The 21,604-nt window shown below is 52.9% G+C and overlaps 1 protein-coding gene across 1 annotated transcript; it reads right to left on the bottom strand.

Moving 5' to 3' along the window:
* Window positions 1-338: 338 nt before the first annotated feature.
* Window positions 339-20,287, bottom strand: PSMD11 (proteasome 26S subunit, non-ATPase 11). The gene is made up of 14 exons (XM_040087308.2): window positions 20,153-20,287; window positions 18,271-18,372; window positions 13,198-13,322; window positions 10,523-10,594; window positions 10,158-10,215; window positions 8,147-8,341; window positions 7,512-7,656; window positions 7,216-7,276; window positions 5,599-5,661; window positions 4,895-5,020; window positions 4,343-4,378; window positions 3,061-3,112; window positions 1,710-1,852; window positions 339-1,586 (listed from the first exon to the last, which is right to left on the bottom strand). Exons 1-13 carry the CDS (start codon window positions 20,241-20,243, stop codon window positions 1,710-1,712), a joined length of 1,269 nt encoding a protein of 422 aa, XP_039943242.1. The 5' UTR covers window positions 20,244-20,287; the 3' UTR covers window positions 339-1,586.
* Between the last annotated feature and the right edge of the window lie 1,317 nt (window positions 20,288-21,604).

The raw sequence follows: 21,604 nt of genomic DNA, 5'->3' as shown, positions 1-21,604 counted from the left end.
GAGGAATCTGAGCCTGGCCTTATGCAGTGAGGCTCCGACTCGGCATAAGGGCACGGATCAGGAAAGGCTGGAGAGGTGAGAGGCCACATTAAATCCATTTTTCACCATAGTAATTATTATTTTCATACATTCAGTAGCACTAGAACTTCTTGTGCCACGAACACATCACAGTCCGTAAATCTTTGCTGATGCTGTCCCAAACATTCACATCTGGTGTCTCCAAAATCTCATCCCCAACGATGCTTTGGCGAGGGGATGATCCCACCCTTCCTTTAGCAAAGGGAGAGCTGCACCCAGCCCAGGATCTGCCCTCACAGCTGAAGACAGGAGACAAAGGGTTTTGAAAAAAAAAATTCTTTATTGGAACTCATCTGAACATCAGATATACCTGGTGTTGGTTAGCAAGAACCGTTTGTACATTTGATATTGATGGTGCCAAAAACCCAAACAGCGACTGACTGGAGGAGATGGAAATTAAAAATAATAAAATAAAATAAAAGGTCGGAGAGGTCAAAATGTGAACAGAAAGGGGAAAAAAATCAGCCAGTCTAAAAGTCAGCGTGAAGGCAAAATATTTCCTGATAAAACAGAATCCTTTTACAAAATATAAATTTTGTAAGAAAAAACGTGGAGAGGGAAATAAGAGACAGAGGGGAAAGGAAAAAATAAAGATGAGCAGGACAGAGACGCAGAAGCTTACACTGCCCAAATGGCGTTAAAACTTACTGGAAACCTCACCAGAAAATGGAGCATGCTGGAAAACACCGCGCTCCCGCCCCAGGACTTTGGGAGCGAGGAGGAAGCTCCCACTGGGCTGTTCCAGGGCCAGGCTGCCCCAGCTCGCGTGGGGAACCAGAGCTCAGCGCTGCTGCGGCACAGGCACAGCTGGAGTCGGTCACCTGCTCCTCCGGCCAGCGCAGGTGGGGAGGGAGGAAACATTGAAAAATCTAAGTCTATCTGCAAACAAGAGCATGCAAGTCAGGCTCCAGGGAAACCTGCGCCGTTCCCTTCGCCGAGAGCGGCCCGACGGGGCCGGGGCTGCGCCGACAGCTCCGGCCCGCAGGAAAATCATCGCGGAGCTGCTTTCGAGGGGGTCGGAGGCCTCGAGGATGGAAAAGAAACCAGCAGTCTGTACATTTTGGGGTTGTTTGGTTCAGTACAAATGGAATCGAGTTGGCTGCTTGGACACCGCCAGCACGTCTCCGATTTCAGGGCGGAGGAGATGAAACGAACTGGTTTTGGGCACCTACTGGTAACAAAACGCTGTCCCTGCTGAACTCTGCCGTCCCTCAGGAAGTGGAAAGCACATGTTTAGGTAGTGTAAGCCTTTTTCCTTTTATTTAGAATACCCTCTTTGTTTAAACAATATTCCCCCCCCAGATACAAAGTTCGGCCAGTAAAGATTACATGGAAACTGGAACACGCATCGTCTGGAATACAAGATGCACCGGATGAGGAAGTTTAAAAACTTTCCGAGCGAAAAGTAGAACAAAGAAGAAAAAAAAAAAAAAGTCTCCTAACATTTTCCCAAAGGTTTCACTCTCCTGTCACACACACTCTCCAAATGACAGCTAGCAAATTCAGCTCTGCAAAGAGAAAACAAAGACACGTCACTCGACGGGAGAGGGAAGGAGGCTCAGGGACACGGAGCACGGCGGGGCCTGGCAGCGGCTCCGGAGCTCTGCGGCCCCCAGGGAGGCCCCACTCACCTATGTCAACTTCTTGGCTTTGTTGTAGAGCGAATCCACTACTTTGCTCATGTTCTGAATCGTCTCGAGGGCGGCCTCGTAAGTTTTGTCTACGGGGGGTTCGTCGAAGATGATCAGGACACCCTCGCCCTGGTCAAGGATTCCTGCGGGCACAAGCTGCTGTGAGCACTGGGATGCTCGATGGATCACAGCCTCCAGACAGCAGGAATTTAGGGATCCACCCCAGAAACACCCAGTCAGCTGTGCAGGGTTTGGGAAGGGCTCACGTGTTGGGCTCAACTGACTCAATTTTGGTCAGAACTGCTTTAGCATTCCCAGAAAAAAAGATACATCCCAGAGAACAGCCTGAGAAGCCATCCAGGAGATTCCTCAGGCCCTGTGCCCAGCAGGATGGCTCAGCACAGCTGGGCTCTGCCCCCCACAGTGCTCTGTGCCCAACGTGCTGCCCCAGGCATTCCCCTGGCTCAGCCACCTCCAGGGACAACAGGACCAAGAGCACAGCTGGTTCCTCGAGCACTTACAGCTGCTGTGGGCCCAGCCAAGCCACAGCGCCCCACTGGGCCACGGGGGGCCCCACGGAACGCTCCGGACACAAAGAGCTGGGAAAGGCGACCACACCTCTGGTCAGCTCCAAGACCTGGCCAAGGCTGCACACCTGGGGGTCCTGGTGGGTGCTGTCACAGCAAGAGGGACAACAGCATTTCTGAAACTGATCCTTGGGTTAAGGAAGGTGGATGGAGGAGCAGGAAGAACCTTCCTGACTGTCACTCCTGACTGTCACCTGTGACAGAGCAGCAGGAACAGCATTCCTGTCACTCCTGACTGTCACTCCTGACTGTCACTCCTGACTGTCACTCCTGACTGTCACTCCTGACTGTCACTCCTGACTGTCACCTGTGACAGAGCAGCAGGAACAGCATTCCTGTCACTCCTGACTGTCACTCCTGACTGTCACCTGTGACAGAGCAGCAGGAACAGCATTCCTGTCACTCCTGACTGTCACTCCTGACTGTCACCTCCTATGGAGCAGCAGGAACAGCATTCCTGTCACTCCCTGACTGTCACTCCTGATTGTCACCTGTGAACTGTCACTCCTGACTGTCACCTCCTATGGAGCAGCAGGAACAGCATTCCTGTCACTCCTGACTGTCACGTCCTATGGAGCAGCAGGAACAGCATTCCTGTCACTCCCTGACTGTCACGTCCTATGGAGCAGCAGGAACAGCATTCCTGTCACTCCCTGACTCTCACATCTGCTGCCTGAGCAGAACCACCAAGTTCAGAGGAGGAAGAGGAGTCCAGCCACAGCTCGTGCAAACACGGGGCAGAGCTGAGGGACGCAGAAACTCACCATGAAACTTCTTGTCCAAGATCATCTGTGACAGTTTCCTTTCTACCTCAGCCTGAAATGAAAGCAGAAAAATTAAAAGTCTCCCAGAACACAAAACCAGGTGAATTTTACTGCTGCACGCTTGACAGCCCTGGTGGGACACAAGCACTGCTCAGCAGCAGCTCCTCCTCCCTGAACGTGGCTTGGACAGCACCACCTGCTCCAGGTGCCTCAGAAAATCAGGGAGCAGCTGTTAATGAGGGAGCACCCGCATGTCCCCTGTCCCACAGGTGACACTGTGTCTGTCACTTCACACAGGCTTTACCTGTGGGAGTTCTGGAACTTTCTAACTCAGTTCAGCAAGGATTTAGACAAGAGCTGGCCAAGTTTTATTTAACCCATGCAGGACCCAGCTGAGCTCCTGCCCAGCACCACGAAGGCCCACAGGAGGCAGCTCCTCTCTGGGCAGAGGGGGCACAGAGCAGCTTTTCCTCTGAATATTAAGGGTGTGTTAAACACCACGAGCTAGTCTGGGAACAGACTGTGTGCCAGGGGAGGTTTAGGTTGGGTATTAGGGAAAATTTCTCCATGGAAAGGGTTGTCCAGCCCAGGGCAGAGGTGAAATCACCAGGTTTAACAGATGTGTGGATGTGGCACTTGGGTGGGTTTGGCAGTGCTGGGGGAATATTTGGACTCTTTCCCAACCTGAATGATTCAGTGATTCTGTGACCACAAAGGCTGAGCTCAGCTCACTTCCTCCCTCCCTCCTCTAATGCCAGCACAAGACAACAGCACTCTGGGGTGCAACTGCCTGGGATTACAGCGGATTTTCCTAAAACTGCATCTGGCTGGGATTATCTGTAAAGCAGTTACAGCATAGTCAGTGCGACAGAATCATCCCTAATGACACTGCAGGGTGATTAGCTGGATCCTGGATCTTAAGGGTCTAAGTAAGGTTCCCCTGGGAACACTCAGGAGATTAAACTCAGGGCACGGGGGAAGACTGAGCTGGTCACGACAGAGCAGAGGAAAAGCTGCCTCCAATAAAAAGTAAGAGCCAAGACAAGGAGTAAAACCCACAGGAGGGAAGGGGCCAGCAGAGCAAAGTCTGGAGCACAGGAAGCCTCGATGCCTCCCAGGAGCTGCCTGTGTCAGAGTTCAGTTCCCAAGGGTGAGATTCAGCTGGAAATGCTATGGATCTCATCTGTCACCCTCCATGTTCAGCTCCCAGTGACAAAAGCCATTTAAGCCCAACTCCTCTGCCCTCTGGACACAGGGCAGTGATTTCTGGTGAGGTTCTTACCTTTGAGAGCTTGATGAGGCTGGATATGTGTTCGATCTATAAGAAAGACCAACATTGAGGTAAATCTTTAGCTGCACTTTGGACACACAACACAGAGGTTTGGGGTTCTTCCATGGAACTGCTCAAGGGCCTGAAAATCTCCAGTGGCTTTCTCCACTCTGCAGCTTCAGGTCCTTCAGGTTTCACATTTGATTTTAACTAAGATGGGCTGGACCCCTAAAACCCCACCTCTGAAAGGTGAAATGTTTCTTCTCCTAGACTATGGCACAGCCTTGCCCTCTCTGAGGCCTTCAAAGCCAAATCCTGTCACCTTCAGGGTTAACAGCCAGTCACCTTGCAGGGAGCACCAGAGAGAAACAGGTGGAAAGGGCAATGACTCTGGAATGTGGTTTTCCAAAAGCCCCCACAGCATCCTCCTTATAATTTTAACCCTGAGCTCTCAGAGTGCTGGCCAGCTCAGAGTAACAAGTGTTCCACAGGGGAGCAACCCCCAGCAGCAGGGACAGAGGGACAGGGGGACCAGCCCATCCAGGTGCTGCTGGAAACATTTACCTGTACTCTGGAGAAGGGTTCGATGACTCTGATCAGGTTCTGTTCCAATAAATTATCATAGAGCTTGGCCAGGTGAGTGTTGATGATGGGGTCGTCCCTGAGCTCCACCTTGTAATCTGTCAGAGCCTGTGGGGACACGGCAGGAGGAAATCATTCTGGTAGCAACAGCTCCTCGAGGTCCTCTGAGGATGAGACGCCCTCCCTGCCCAGCCATGGCTAATCCAATCCTAACTTAGCTAAAAGCCAGCAGGTCACCACAGCCCAGGAGCCTTTCCAACATCTTTTATCTTCACCCTGCTGGAGCTCAGCCAGCCCCAGTCTCTGTTCACAGGCAGCGGAGCACGACAGGATCCTGACACAGGAATCCTCTCCCTGAGCTCTGCAGCATTCCTGCTGAAACCAGGAAAAATTTTAGGAAGATACACATCCCAGTGAACAGCACCTAAAGGAAAACTGCTTCTGAGTTGGCTCTCCAAAGAAAAATATTAGATAAAAAGGAAAAAAACTGGGTTCAAGCAGGTTTATCCCCCACGCACTGAAAACACAACCGGTTTTGGGGGGTATTTCTTGATGCACTGTTGCTTTCTATCAATGTTTCCATGGTTTCCTGCTGTGGGATGTAACAGCTCCTACAACTTTCCAAACCTGGCATTTCTGACTGGTTTTTGCCCAGCCAGGCCCCAACTTTTGTGTCCCTGACTCACCTTTTCAAAATCTGCCAGCGACCGGTTCTTGCTGGCCTGTGCCACGCATTTTAGTGCTTCTGTCTGTGGGGAAAGAGAACCAAAGGAGGTTATTTTTTTCTCTGGATTCTCCTCTGAGGGTGAATATGCCAACTGTGCAGTACCCTGGGAATGTGCTTCAACAGCAAACCAGGAATGTTCCTTGTCCCTGCCACAGGCAGGGGGAGAGCAGCTGCTGAGGGGAGAACAAACCGGGCAGCTGCAGGACATGACCTGAAACATCTCCAGAGGGACAAAGCACCCAGGGCTGACAGCACCAGCTGCAGGCTGGGAGGGAGTTTGATGCTGTTTTTAGGGGAAGTGCCCATTTTGGCTCTTGCTTCATGAACGTGGCCATTTTGGGTTCTCCAGCTGAGTCTCTCCCCTTCCCACAGCCACTCCTCTGCTGAATGACAGGGGCAGGGCAGCAGCTCTATGCACACCCCACCACGGACAGCAACAGGGATGAGTCTTCTGTACCCCATAACTGCTGAAATGAAGCAAAAGCCACATCCCCAAACAAGCACATTTACACCCAACAGTGGTAATCCCAGCAGGGAACAGCAGAACAGAGCCCAGGTGAGGGGGACAGGACAAGGACAGCTCGGTGTCTCTGGTGCACAAGGCCCAGGCTTCTGCTGCCCCCTCTTCTGGAACTGTCCTGTGCAGAGCCAGGAGCTGGACTTGATCCTTGTGGTCCTTTCCAACTGGGGATATTCTGGGATTGCCCCAGGGCTGCTCTCTCCCTGCTCCTGTGGGAGTTGTTGGTCAGGGCTGGCCCAGGGGCACAGTGTGGGAACAGCCAGGATCCCCTGCTCTGGAGAGGAGCCTCCAGCTGCCACTCAGGGCAAAGGGATGAGGCAGGATTGGGGCTGCCCCTCCTGATCCAGAGGGATATCCCCACGTCAGACCTTTCCACGCACGTTTGCTCCCTGAGCTCTGCTAATTCCCAATCCCCTGTGGGCAGGGGAGCAGCAGCTCCTGCGTCACAGCAAAGCCCAGGCTGAGCCCCTGAGGGCAGCAGGACCCCAGCCTGGCCCAGGCCCTGGCACACCTGCAGTGTGGCCCTGCACCTTCTACAGGCAACCCTGGCTTTAATCTGGGGGTGGAACCCCCAGCATGGCACGTTCCCATGTCAATAAGCAGTGGATTTAACCCCTCCCTGACTGCCTGGCTCCCCCCTCGCAGCCATGCAGGTCCCCACCTGCTCAGCTGCACTGCCAGGAGTGGATTCTCAGGACTGGCTACAATGAAGTAAAACCAGTAACTCGGATTCAAACACTGCAGCAGCTGGTGAGAGCAGGGACACAGGGACCTGATGGCATCAGGCAGTTTGCAGCTGAAGAAAAGCAGGAAGGAGAAAACCAGGGAACATGAAGTGAGCAGCCCAAATTCTCTGGTTGTGAAAAATCACTGTAAACCCCTCTGAAGGCAACTGACTTCTGGCAATGACTCACAGTAATTTCATCAGTTCTGGATCTCGTTCAGGACACTCAGGAGTGATGGGTATTTTGGTATGAAAAGAGCAAAGTGTTTGACAAAAAGAATAAGCCAGCATTGACAAAAACAAGAAGACAGAAAGGGTTGAAGTGTCTATACCTGTCTTCCTGCATACCGCAGAGCAAGCTTCCCGCTCACTAATGCTTGCACATCTTCTGGGCTGCAGAGGGAAGGGAGCAGAGCTTTTATACAGGAACATGGCCAACTTAAACCCCAGAGCACCTCAAAAATCCCCAACTGACAGCAAAGTACTACAACCCAAATAGCACCACATCAGGAGCACTGATCAGGTGACAGAGACACTGCTTGAGCCCAGTAGTTCAGAGTCCCATGAACTAAAAGCCCTTCCCCTGGAAATGCAGGAAGTGTTCTTCCCAGAACCATCTGCCACCTACCTGTTGAGCATGATTTTGCACAGCAACATGTATTTCAGAGCAGTGATGGCTTTGGGGTTGTCAATTGAATCATTGCCCTCAAACGCCTCGTAAAAATATGAGTAGGCTGTTTTCCAGTCCTTCTCTTCTGCTGCGTGGATAATACCTGGGAGAGGCACAAACAGGTTAATTCTGAGCATGACTGGGAGAGGACAGGACAATTTGGGTGTTTAGTGCTTTATCTGTGACTTCAGCGAAGGGAGTCCTTTCCTCCTGTGCCCCCCTTGCCTCATCTCTGTCAGAAGAAAATCCACACCCTCTCTTACGAGGACATTTTTAGACACACAAGTTTGGGGCACTTCAGGTAAATGCCTGCAAACTGGGTCAGGAACAACGTGTATTGGGTCAGGAACACAGTGTGAGGCTGGAACTGCAGTGCCTGGGGAGCTTATGGACCCTCCAGCACCAGCAGCTTTCAAAAATGGGCTGAAAACACCAGGGTCAGGAACAATGTCACTGCAGCTGATACCACCTGAGGCTGGGCTGGTGGTATCTTGAGGCCCCCCAAGCACCACTTTCCCTCAGGAAAAACAAGTAGCAGACAAGTGATGTGTCAGGACGAGCCCTGGGCCTTGTCCCTGTCCCAAAGGCCTCACCTGACTGCATGTCCAGCGCTGCCTGCAGCTTGGGGGGACAGTAGATGGCATTGGCCGTGGTACGTGCCGAGGTTAAGGCTGCTCTCGCTTTTGGCAGATTGCTCAGGGCGTGGTAAGTCTTGCTTTCTAAGAGCTGCACTTCCACCAGCAGTGCCTTGTCATCCATCTTCTTCAACTCCCGAAGCAGCTGGGAGCCTGGCAGAGGGCAAGGACAGAGCTGTGACGTGCTCTGCAGCAGCATCCACACAAAGCAAGCCTCTGCAGGGGCCGCCCGTCCTCCCCCAGCAGTCAGGGCCTGGAGGGAGGCACGTGGGGCTCACACAATCTGTCCTTCCAAAAAAGCCTCAGGAGAGGGAATAGTGGTGGGACAGTGCTAGCCCACAGCAGCAGGAGGAAGCAGGTCCGTGTCAGAGGCGGTGTGTGGGCAGCAGTGTCCTGGAGGGGCTGGGCAGTTGGGACGCTCACTCTGGCACCTGTTCCCAGGTGACTGCCCTCTCCCACAGGGAGCTCCTGCAGAACTGCCCCCTCTGCATCACGGAGCATTCTGAGAACATGGGAGGAGGAAGGAAGGATTTTAACACAGGACACCTGTAGGTCAGATTTAGGAGGCAGGAAGGGACAGCCTAAGAAATGCCAAGACAAGCTGCCACATCACAGCCTTGTGAGGACAGAGTGAGCCGGTCCTAGAGGAAACTGGTCCCCTTCTCTCCCCCACTGAACAGGTGACTTAGAGTGAGGAGATGTAAAAACCTTCTCCTCCCCTGCTGTGCCCAGGAGCTGATAACCAGAGCTGAAACTGCAGAACTGGGCAGAAACAAATGGATTCGCCCTGGAAACATCCCTGAGAGACTCTGCTTGCACCTACTCCCCACAGGACTTGGTGTGCCACGGACACAACCACCTCCTCAGCCACACAGGAATGCTGTGCACAACACTGACATCCCGACAGAGCATCAGAGCCTGCCCCAGAGGTACAGACCCTCCCAGCTCCCCAGGCTGAACCAGCACCAGCCAAGGGATTCAATTAACTAAGCACAGTTTTGGAGTGTGGCCTCTGATCAGTTTAAACCCGAGTTCATTACCTATCCCTGTGCAAACTAGTTCTAATTCCACCCTGAATTTCATGAACTTAGCATTCTGTTGAGATACAGGTGACTCTGGACACGACACAGGCTCGTGCCACCACACAGGTAAAGAAGTTCTGGGTCCCAGGAGAGCAGTTCAGGCTGTGTCCATGCCATTGCCCCTCAGCCCTGGCAGAGCAGGCTGTGCAAACACCCCTCAGACAGCTCCAACCTCACAGCTTAAACCTCACTTAAAGCTTAAACCTCAATTACAGCATAAGCCTCACTTACAGCAAGGCAGTCATTCGGAAAATGAGCATTTTCAAAGCACCAGGGGAGCTGTAAGAGGTCCTGCTTTGCTGTGGGGCAGAGCAGGAGTTCAGTGGTTCATCACCATCCCTCAGGTGGTGCAGAAGCAAATTCTTAAAGCCCCCATAAGACTTTGGCTAATGACACCCACAGAGGTTTTGCCATTTCCTGGTTTTACTGGGGCTGCTTTCTCCCTTCAGCCTCTGTGGCCACAGCAGAGTATTCCAGCATGCTCCAGCAGGAGCCAAACCTGTGGCCTTCAGCTGGATACAGCTCCCAAAATTATCTGCACTGAACGAATCACAGAATCCCAGAGTGGTTTGGGTTGGAAAGGACCTTAAAACTCATCTCATTCCACTCTCAGATGGGCAGAGACACCTCCCAGGTGCTCCAAGCCCCATCCAAACTGGTCTTAGGCCCAGGTGAGATGGGTAAGGATGGTGAAACAGCGAGAACAAAGACACCTCTAAGAGCTGTTATCACCCAGCTACAGCAAAAGGTGGCAGAACTGGACCAGCACTGAGAAATCAAGACTCAAACCCTGCAAAACTTCTCAAGGAACATGACACGGGCGATGGCTTTCCTTGTCAGGAGTAAATTAAAAGCAAAGATTTACCACCACCTAGTGGGAGCCTCACCTAGCTGCAGAGCTTCTTGGTACCTCTTGGTGTCGAAGTAGAGAGAGACCAGCCTCGCCTGGAGAACAGAAAAGGAACTGCTGTGAGGAAAGGCAGAACAGATTTGTTTTGTAAAAGGAACCTTTGCATTCTTCTCTGCACAGACTTCACTGGATTAATCTGTATTTGTGATAGCGTGCTCCAGCTGTGCAAGGCTGGCTGCACAAGGAGTAAAACCCTGCATTTTTAAGGAGAATTTCGGTGTAATTAATGCCCTCCCCTGACACCTAGAAAGATCTGAACAGCACACAAGTGCTCTACTTTTCCAGGTATTAAATGGGACAAGGGGGTGATGCTGCTCCACATGTTTGGGATCTGAGACCTACCTCCAGAGCCTGGCGTAGGAAAGTCCTCTTCTCTGATTTGGCCCATTCAATACACTCTAAACACAGGTCAACCTTAAAGGGAGCAGAAAGAAATCAGTCAATTCCAGACATTTTCTTTGTCAGTGCCCACCCCAAATGCCTCCCAACGACACCAGAGGTGTCAAATGGAGGCATCTGGGGTAGGCACTAATGCTCTCCCAGAGTTTAAACCAACAGTCATGGTGTACTTCCAATAAAGAAAAATAAATTTCACGTGCTTTAGTGTGGGAAAAAGATTTGTAGAGAACTTTTAAAGCTTGGATAGAAGGCTCACATAGGATGTATCTGTATGTAAACGTTGAGATAAAAAATGCTGATTCAGAAATTCTATAGAATGGGATAGATATTGTTAAGAGAGAAATAAAACTAGAAGTAAGAGTTTTATTATAAATATACAGTTTTGTTTTATTATAAATTTATAGTTTTTAAATTATAGTTTTGCAAATAGACTAAACAGTCTACTTCAGAAAAGTAGAACTATGAAAGACATATTATAGTAAGACTTAAAAGGGGTAATTTTAGATGATTAAAGTATTAACAGCATTGTGTAGTAAAAGCTGGTAAGTTAAGAAATGCTTATAATGTATTATAATTAAAAAAGCAGTTCAGCTTTTGATTGTGATGGTGTGAATCATAACATCTGTGTTGTCTCACTCTTTACATGACACTAAACAGAATAAAAGTTTTTTAAACACTTCTCAGTTGCTCTAAGTCAGAACAAGGCACAATCCAACACTTTAGGGCCTGGATAGATCCTGTAATCTGTATAAAGCAGCAGAGGTGCTGGGCTCTGCTCTGGGGGCCTCATCCATCATTTCAAAGCACAACAAAGAAACTCAGAACCTTCCCATATTTTTCAGGCTGAGGTTCTCTTGATGGATAAAGCAGAACTGCTCCATCCCAATTAGATATTATTGTATCTTAGCTGGTCAATAATACACAGTAGGTCATCCTGTGGTGCCAGGCTCAGGAATGCCTCTTCCCAAAACCTCTGGATTGCAGCTCAACACTGCAAGCCTTGTCAGCTCCTTCTCACTGCTTATTAAACGTGAACGTTTTATGAAATGCCATTATGAAGCTTCAATTTATTACAGGGTGATAGCTGGAGCATTAGGAGCTGGAGAAATCTCCAATTTCACTGCTTTACTGGGCTCCTGGGAGCGTTCTGGATGCGTTACCCTGAGGAAGCAGACAATCCTCGGAACATTTCTGAAAGGATTTGAGATTGCTGCATCACAGGTTGATGTCATCCTTCCTTACAGTTTTGGGTTTAGCTTCAGGATACGCTCTAAAGTGACTATTTTGACTGACTTTTTATTATTTCCATCACCGTTACTCCAACCTGCTCCTCCTTTGCAACTGCATCCAAATGCAGTTTACACCGAATTACCTTGAAAAAAGCCTGTAGCTGCTCATTTCCTCCTGACACTTTTAGGAGTTCTCCCTCCTCACCTGCACATCCCACCCCTCTGACCTCGTCTGTTAAAGAAAGAGGGGGAAAACCTTCTGTCACCATTCATCACCCACAAGCCACAAGGACTGAACAGCAAACAAGGGACACTGGCTGGGTTACCTGTACTAGAGGATGACAGCTCTAATTTGGCTAATTTTGTGCTAATTTGGCTAATGAGAACATCACCTGCACCTCAGCACATCAGAACCTCTCCAGCCTGCAATCTGCCAGCCCCTGAGTTCGTTTCCTGTGGGTTTTGTCCCTAACCTGCTGCTCAGACCCTTCCTGTGCCAGCACAACCCTCTGCAGGGCAGCACAGCCTGGAAGCACTCCCAGGGTGCTCTTGTCCTTATCCCACTCCCAAAAAACAACTGGGGGGAAAAAAAGAAAAACCAAGACAAATGTATCCAATGGAGCTGCTGAGGATGGAGTGAATACTAACTGGCACTATCTTAGCCTGTCTCTGGTTTTCTGGTGGGGGAGCTCACCCACTGAAGCAGCTGACACCTGGTAAAACCCTTTCCACTCCTGCTTCAGGAGTAACTTTGTGTCTGTGTGCAGTGAACAACCCATCAGAGGAGTGTCCATGTGCAATCCTGGCCAGACCCCAGACAGCAGCTCCTCCAGTTCTGTGCCACCCCACCATTCCTGCTCTAAGCTCCCTGGGAACACATCCCCAACACTGACCACTACCAAATACTCCCACTGCTGCACCTACAGTCACTGAGGATGGAAAAAGCCCTCTAAGACCACGGAGTCCAACCATTCCCCCAGCACTGCAAGGCCACCACTGACCCATGTCCCCAAGTGCCACTTCCAACAGCTTCAACTCCTCCCAGGGACGGGGACTCCACCACTGCCCTGGGCAGCTAGGGCTGGACAACCCATTCAGTAAAGGAATTTTCCCTAATATCCAATCTAAACCTCCCCTGGCACAACCTGAGGAAGCAACATGAATCTAAATACCCATGGTGGGAGCTACTCCTAACCTGCAGCAGGGAGAGGCCTGCAGAAAAACATGGTTATGAATTCAATTATCTGATGTTTTATTTATAAAATACATCCAAATGCATTAAAAGTCTGCTTCCTGACATGAATAATTCTTCGGTGAGAAGCAAACTAGGTCAGATAACGGTGCTGCAGGCTTTTGAGGAACAGCCTGGTGCTGGAACTGCAGCCTCACCTCCTGTCCTGTGGCTGCCTCCATGTCCAGGAAGAGGTCGAGCAGGGACCGGACCAGGCGCGCGGCCTTGGCTTTGCTGATGGAGTTCAAGAAGGGCCGGACGTACTTCAGGAGTCCTCCCAGCTCTGCAAAAACCCCAAAAGGTGAAACACAACCCCTCAGCCAAGAGCTGCACCGAGCTGGAGCAGCCACACGTCACGTGTACCAGCAGGACATTCACACCAAACGTGCCCCAGGTGGTTTTTCAGAGCAACAAATGCGACCTGCAGGGCAGCTCTGCAGCAAGCAAGGGACTGCACAGGGGGCTGGGGGCTCCAGCCTCACCACAGCACTGCCTGCCACTGCAGCTCCCCACAGCTGGAACTGCCTCAGGCATGTAAAATGTAAGGGTCTGGGAAATGCTTTGACATTTTTCTATAAAGCGAGGGGTGGAGTTTATAATTTAGGTGTGTTTTCATTAACTCAGTTTCACGATTTAATCTGTCCCACCTAACCAAGCCCAGGATGTTGGATCCACCTTGTGCTCCACCACTGGAAAATCATATTCCTTAACACTCCAACTCCACCTTCACCAGAGCAGCTCTGACCTCACTGAACCACATCTCTGCTTCTAAGTCTCCTCATTAACTCACCGTTACAAAACTTGTCTTTACAAGAGGTGGAAAAGGAAATGTCTTTTTTTCATGGAGAAACACTGAAGTGTCATTCCCAGGGAGCAGAGGAACGTGGCAGTCACAGCACAGCAGCTCCAGCACTCAGAGCCACTCAGGAATGTTGGAACTGCAGAGCACAAGTGAAAAGTCTCCTACAACAAACACCACGTGCTTTTGGGGAGGTCCCGGCCAGGGCTGCTCCCAGTTTGGGAAGATGATCCTGCAGAGGGGCAGGGATCAGTGCTGACTCATCAGCACACTGAAATCACAGCTCTCTGCCCCAGGTTTCCAAGTCTCACCCAAGTATCAGGTGGATCTCATACTACTGTGTTTACAAGATTCCAGAGAAAAGAAAAATCAAAGCAAAGCTGGTAATGGGTAATTCAGAAATCTTCTACTACAACAAACTGGTACTGAATCAAAACTAAAATAAGAGATTAGTCTAATTTTATTTCAATTACTATATGGAGGAGTATCAGGAGAATTTCAGTTTGGAAGGATTCCAACAAAAACAAATGTAAACAAGGGTTCTTCTGTATTTCATTTAGCAGTAATGCCAAAGAATGCTAATGCTAATTGTTATAACAACATCTTACTAATATCTAAAAGTGATTCTTCCTATTTTTTACTTTTTAAACATATTCACTTTAAGTTTAATCTAGCCTGATACACCTCATTTATCACACTCTTAACATGTGGAACTCACTTTTTTCCAATCACTCATAGTGATCACAAAATCCCAGAATGGTTTGGGTGGGGAGGGACCTCAAAGCCCATCCATTCCCACCCCTGCCATGGCAGGGACACCTTCTACTGCCCCAGGCTGCTCCAGCCTGGCCTTGGGCACTGCCAGGGATCCAGGGGCAGCCACAGCTGCTCTGGGCACCCTGTGCCAGGGCCTCAACACCCTGCCAGGGAACAATTCCTGATTCCCAATCTCCCATCCAGCCCTGCCCTGGGCACTGGAAGCCATTCCCTGTGTCCTGTCCCTCCATCCCTTGTCCAAGTCCCTCTCCAGCTCCTGGAGCCCCTCAAGGTACTGGGAGGTTTCCAAACACCTCAAAGTGCAGATCTAGAACAAACAGAACTTATCCCAAGTGTGATCCTCAGCTTTATTTCCCAAACTGCAGTGCAGGAGATCCCAACCCCAGCAAACCACAGATCCTGACCCCAGCAAAACACCTGGACTCAGTACAAGAACACCACAGGATGCTCTGACTGCCACACCTGCTTCCATAAAAGTTTGATTTTCTCTCTCCCAGAGCATAAACAGGCAACTTTTTCTACACTTAAGGTGCAGCTACTTTAACATCTCAGACTGCAACCTGCAGGCTGACAGTCTTTACTCCACAAGGAACCTGTTGCTCCATGACTCTTCCCACATCACCCTGTTCTGGGGTCCATTTAACCTCCAGTACAGCTCCTGCATCATTTTAATGTACAAATCCCAATCATTTTAATCCCAGGCAAACGCTTTGGTCTCATACACAGCAAAGAGACAACCAGTGACAACCCAACACATCAGATCTGCACAGAGCTCCTCTCCAGCAGCTCGGTGGGAGCTGGGAAAGGTGGGCTCTGGATCTGTCCCACTGAGAATCTCCAAGATCCATCAGCTCTCAAGCACTACCAGGAACCTTCCTCCTGTGCATCCCTGCACTCCACCAGCTCCTCAGGACAAATGCAATCAGTGCCCAACACACTCTTTCCCACAGGAACTTCAGAACAAAGAAGGAAAAACAGCGCAGTGTGTTCCACTGGAGTTATCATCCCACTGATGTGCTCCAGAGCTGCCCTAGAGCTCCCCAGAAAGCAGATTCCAAGTCAACAGCTGGAATGCAGCTGTGCATTCTGCAAACTCCACAGTCAAACTCCATGCAGGCTCAAAGTTCCCACAGAAATTTCTCTCTCCTACCAACGTAATCATCAACTATTTTTAGGATTTTATTTTTCTAAAGAAAATGCAATGCCTGGTAAAGGGGTGGGATTGACAGCTCTGCAGGAGTGATGAGCAGCAGCTCCGGAAAATGAAGTTTGCAGCTCATCCTCAGGGAAGTGCTTCCACCAGCTAACACTCCACGTATCCAAATTCCTGATCCAAGTTATTCCAACCCTATAGTTCTGTGAAATGCTATAAAAATCTGCAACTGTCATAAAGAAAGCGAATCCATCTACAAGTTTATCTGCTTGATAAAGATTTAGGATTTAAGGGGGTCATTTAAACTATTGCTATTTTTGTAAACGAAGACTGCAGTTCAGTAAAGTCACAGAATAGCTTGGTTGGCAGGAAACTCAAATCCCATGCAGTGCCACCCTCTGCCATGGCAGGGACACCTCCCACTGTCCCAGGCTGCTCCAAGCCCCAGTGTCCAACCTGGCCTTGGGCACTGCCAGGGATCCAGGGGCAGCCACAGCTGCTCTGAGCACCCTGTGCCAGGCCCTGCCCACCCTGCCAGGGAACAATTCCTGCCCAATATCCACCTCCAGGGACACTGCAGCCATCACCTCTTTGGGCACTGGAACCTCTCAAACCTGTCCAAGTTGTTCCACTGGCTAAAACCAAACCCTGCGCAGTGAAAGGCAAAGGATGAAATCCCAGTGTCTGCCCAGCACTGGGGTCTCTGAGAGCAGCTGTACCTGGTGATGCTGCTGCTCCTGACTCACCACTCCTACCCAGAAAGCCAAGAGGAGGAGAAGGGACAGAGCCCTTCCCACAGTTCCAGCATCACCCTAAGCCAGGGTACCCTTCCCTTCATCCCCCAGTTCCACAATTCCAGAACACACCTCCAGATACTGCTGATCTCCCTCTGAGCTGCACTACACACCTGGCTTCTGAATGGCACCAAGTCCATTTTCTTCCCTCACTCTGCAGTTTAGTGGTACCTTTAATAGTCCACAAACACATTCCATGTTTGCCCCCTCACAACCCTGAGTTTGATGAGTTAACAGTTTCAATTCCTCAGCCTTCCCCTATCTATCAATTACCAATTAAATCTATCAATTACCAGCCTCTGGGAAAACCCTGGGGCTCTTTACCCTTGTGCCAAAATTCAGCTTAAACTCAACACTGCCCCAAGCTCCGCAGAGGTGAGGAAGCCACAAGAACTCTGCCCTCAGTTCTGCTCAGCAGCAGCACATCCACACTGACCCAAAGAGACTCAGATTTCCCCCTTTTTACCCAAACACACACATCTCCCTGCTGCAGGGCCCAGCCACGTTTGGTGACCTCTGCTGAGCAAACACCAGGGTGCAAAGGGCACTGGCACAGCAGAGATACCCACACTGAGCTCCCTGACCCCAGCCAGGGAAGGGGCACCTGCACAGTCCTGCAGGAGCAGCTGAATCCTGTGCTGGAAGGGTTTGTTTTTCCCCAGGGACCCTAAAAGCAGCCCCCATCAGGAAATCAGGGGTGGACACCTAAGTGAGGGGACAGGAACAGCACCTTTGCTTCCAGCACGCTCCCAGGGCCAGTCATCCACTGTCCCCAGCCCTGTCCAGCTGCAATCCACAGCGGGATCAGGGCTGGAATGCTCATTCCAGCACGTGTGATGTGGGCAGAGCAGTGAAACAGCCCAGCCCAACAGGAGTTTCCCAAGCCCAGTGGGACACCAAGGGACATTTCACAACAGATACAAACTGTGACCTGGACCCATGGCTGAGCCCTCACAGAGCTTTCCATCAGCTACTCCAAAGTCAGGCCTGGTGTCCCAACGCTTCCAGTGTGACTGAACCTTCTGCTGGGTGCTCTTCCCACCCCGTGCCAGACTTGCAAGCAAATATTTTCCACTGCCCAGGGCTGCAGCCCAACCACAGAACACTCTGGGTACAGACAGAGCGTCCTGAAATGCTCCAGGACACAGCACAGCCCTAAACAGCTGAGTGCAAAACAACCAACTGCTGCCTTGAACTCTCCAGGAAACAGGAGACAGGAACTGACTCTAAATCATCACTGAACAGAGAACTCGACTCCATCCCTGTCCCCTCACACACTCACAATAGAGGGACTGTCCCCTGCAGAGCTGGGTAGGGGCTGCTGATGTAATGGTCCAGCAGATAAATCAATTGATTGTGAGAGGAGCTGCTGGTGAGAAAGTGTTTTAAGGGACAAACTTTCCCATTTGAAACCAACCAGGAGACACCTCTCATGTCAAACATAACCTAGCAAAACTTTAGTCATTCATACTGAAACAGCCACACGTCAAAGGGCCACAGACTGAACTGTGCATTGTTTGGAACGCTGGGCCAAGCAACACCAGATTCATATTTATGTTCTTTATCTGGTTCTTAGTTTCTGTCTTGTCTCTGAGACAACATTTCCTGCCAAAAGCTGTTTTTCCAGCTATCCCACTAAGTAAGAAGACTAAATCCATTGGCTGCAGGATCTCCTGCCTGTTACCTCAATTCCTGATTTCAGGCTCACCTTCTGCCTGCCCAGTCTTGGCCAGCAGTGACCCCAGCTCCAGGATGCTCTGCTCTTTGACTTGCACCGCTTCCTCATCATTTTCCTGGACATCACGTTTCACTGGGAAGAAAAAGAGCAGGAAAGTTGCCTTCAGTGGTGTTTCAGGTGGAAGACCATCACTGCTGGTCAGCTCCTGGAGAGGTGCCCAAAGCTCCAACAGGCACCAGGGAGTTCAGCCCAGCCCAAAAGGTCTGGGAAGTTTAAATCCAGTGCAGGGAAGTTTGCAGTCCTCTGTCTGTGCTCCGCAGGAGCTTTACCAGCCCACAGACCCTCCTGCTCACTCCAGCTCCAGGTCTGAACAATCTCAGCTTGTCCAGCTGTGCAAGTGTCACTCACAAACAGCACCACACACCAGACCACACTGGAGCCACAGAACCAAACACGAGGCATTTAATGGCATTTCTGGGGTTGGATACTCCGCTCTGGGATTGCTGATGTTGCTGCCTTGTGTATCAAGCTGAGATCTTGTGGACAGAACGCAGCACAAATCAGCAAAGTGAGGTGGGTACATCCCTCCCCACCCTGGGGTCACACCCGCTGCCAGTGCTGAGTCCTGGCACTGCCATCACCCTCTGCTCCAGGGAGTGACTCTGCTTTGAGGCAGATAAAGGGACAAATGACAGCCAGCAGCACAACCCCAGTGTGCACAGCACCAGCTCCACACAGTGCCCTTTCTTCCCTGCTACCACCCCCAGCACACGGAGCTCCTCCAACTTCCACAGAAACAGAGCCAAAATCCCGGCTCTAGGGAACTGAAACTGTGGCTCTCATCCCCTGCAATTCCCTACCAAAAGTGAGAGAACTTTGCTGTCAAGGAGAAAAGCATCACAGCAACACTGTCTGGCCACTCCTGATCCTCCCAACTCACAGCGGGGCCTGTGAGTCCTGACTGAGCCTGACCGTGGAGAGCTGCACCGCCTACTGCATAACCAGCAAAACACCGAGGGACAAACAACTCTGAAAGCCCTGACAGCACCGCCAAGGTCTAACGGGGACACTCAGAAAACTTTTCCCGACACAGCAGAGTGACAGCAGGTCACAGCATCTCTGCAGAGGTCACCACACAGCACAAGAATCAAGAACTTCTGGTTTAAACAGCAGTTTCGAGGGCTGCCGTCTCAGCCTCGACCCTCAGACCAGGCAGGGTCCCCACACCGCCTCCAAACGCCCTCAGAGCACCGACACCTCCCCGGCAGCACAGCCCAAAGGGGCCTGTGCTGGGACACAGAGAAGCGAACCCCGAGAGAATTTATCCAGCAAGGAGCGGAGCTCGGCCGCGGCACCCGGGACACCTCCCCCGGCTCCGTGAGAGCAGCGCTGGAAGGGCGAGTGAGCACCGGCGGAATGTCAGCGCTGTGGGAGGAAACATCGCTGCCGGCCTTGGGCACGGCCGGACCGGGCCGTGACACCGCGCCCCAAACACGCCGCGAACCGCCCCGACTCGACCCTCCGCCGGTACCGGCACCGCCGCGGCCCGCACACGCCGATGGGGGATCCCTGGCCGGCAGGTTCATTCCGGCCGGACGGGGAGGAGCGGCCGGCCCGGCTCCGGGGCTGCTCCGAGCGGCTCCGCGGACACGCGCCGGGCACCGGCCCCGCCGCCGGGCTCCCGGAGCGCGACCGCCGCTCCGCCCCGCACCGACGGCTCCTGCCGTCCGTGCCTCCGCGCGCGGGGGCCGCCGCCGGTGCCGTCCCGGCTCGGTGCAGCGCCGCGGGGCCGGGCCCAGGCCGCGCTCCCGCCCGGCGCGCACGGTGAGTCAGCAGCGGCGGCGGCGCTGGGCTCCGCGCGACGCGGGCGGCGGCGGGGCGCGGGCGGCGCGGGCGGCGGGCCGGCGCTCACCGATAGAGTGCAGGATGCCGATGGAGGCCTCGCGGTCGGTGGAGAGCAGGGACTGCGCGCGCTGCAGCTCCAGCACCGCCGCCGCCGCCATCTTGCCGCCTCTCCGCCTCGCCGCCAGCACGGAAGCGGCGCCGCGGCCGCGGCCGCGCCCCTTCCGCGCGCGCGGCATGCTGGGAACTGCAGTCCCGGGCGCGCGGGGGGCGGAAAGGGCGGGGACAGAGCGGGGGCGGGGCTGGGCGAGGATGCTGAACTGCGCATGCGCAGAGGGCCGGGGGCGGGGTGCCAGCGGAGGGCGGGGCGCGGGAAGAGGCGCTGTCTGATTGGCGGATCCGCCGTTATGTGGGCGTGGCCTGGCGCGGGGGCGTGTCCCGGAGGAGAGAGCGGGAAGGGGCGGGGCCCGTGGGGCGGGGCTTGGGGCGGGGCTGCGCCGGGCACACGGCGAGATTGGGGCGTGGTCTGGGGTGGGCACGTGGCTTCGGCCAGGGGGCGCGGCGGGCAAAGGGCGCGAGGGCCGGGGGAGGGGCGGGGCCTTTGAGCGGGCTGTCGAGTCACGGAACGTGGGCGTGGTCAATGGCACGGGTGTCGTCATTGCTGGGCGTGGTCAGCAGGGCGCGTTCGGGGGCTGGAGTGTCTCTCGTGGGGAAGGAGCGGGGTCGAGGGGCCCCGGGCGGGACCTGTGCGGGGTCCGGGGTGCCGGCAGAGCCGCTGGGGCTGGGAGGGGGCGTGGGGGTCCCGCCCGCAACATTCCCCAGCCGTGGGCCCAGTGCTGGAGGGGGCTGGAGTGTAGGGACATCGATGGTCACGACCTGCTGGGGGGTCCCGAGGATCCCCACGGCCCCTTCAGCACCCCAGACAGCCTCGGGAAGGGCGGAGAGCCCAGCAAAGCCATGGCACCTGTAGGGGAGTCTGTCCCTCCTGTCCCTGAGGAGGATCCTGTCCCCGAGGAGGATCCTGTCCCCATCCCACTGCCCGACCCGCCCTCACGGGCCGCACACGGTGGGAAAGGCCCTTCCCGTTGTGTTCTCCCACTGTTCGCACCTCCCCTCCCAGCCTTTTTCCTGCTCCAGGAGCGCTGCCGGCAGCAGGGGCACAGACGGGCCGAGCTGGGGGGAATCCCGGCCTGGGACCCTCAGCTGGTCAGAAAACAGCCCCCCAAATCACCACTGAGCTCCCCAAACCCACCCATGGCCGACCCCGTCCTGCTGCTGTCCCCAGCAAGCCAGGACGAGCATCCCCTAGACCAGCACCCTTCTGCCTCTGGAAAAACCAATTTAATGCCTGAAAGGGTCAGGTTTATATTAAATGGGGAATAAAACCAGAATCCTGGTTGCTCCTGGGGAGTCATATCACAGTGGGATCCCCCAGGAGGTGCCAGCCCTGGGGACAGGCACAGGGAAGTGGCACGGAAGCAGTGACTGATGTCCCCCTGAGCAGCCAAGTTTTGGTGCCCAG

Source organism: Hirundo rustica, chromosome 27, assembly GCF_015227805.2.
Source record: "Hirundo rustica isolate bHirRus1 chromosome 27, bHirRus1.pri.v3, whole genome shotgun sequence".
NCBI lineage: Eukaryota > Metazoa > Chordata > Aves > Passeriformes > Hirundinidae > Hirundo > Hirundo rustica.
Note: the sequence above shows the minus strand (reverse complement) of the source record. Positions and strands in the feature narration are given on the sequence as shown.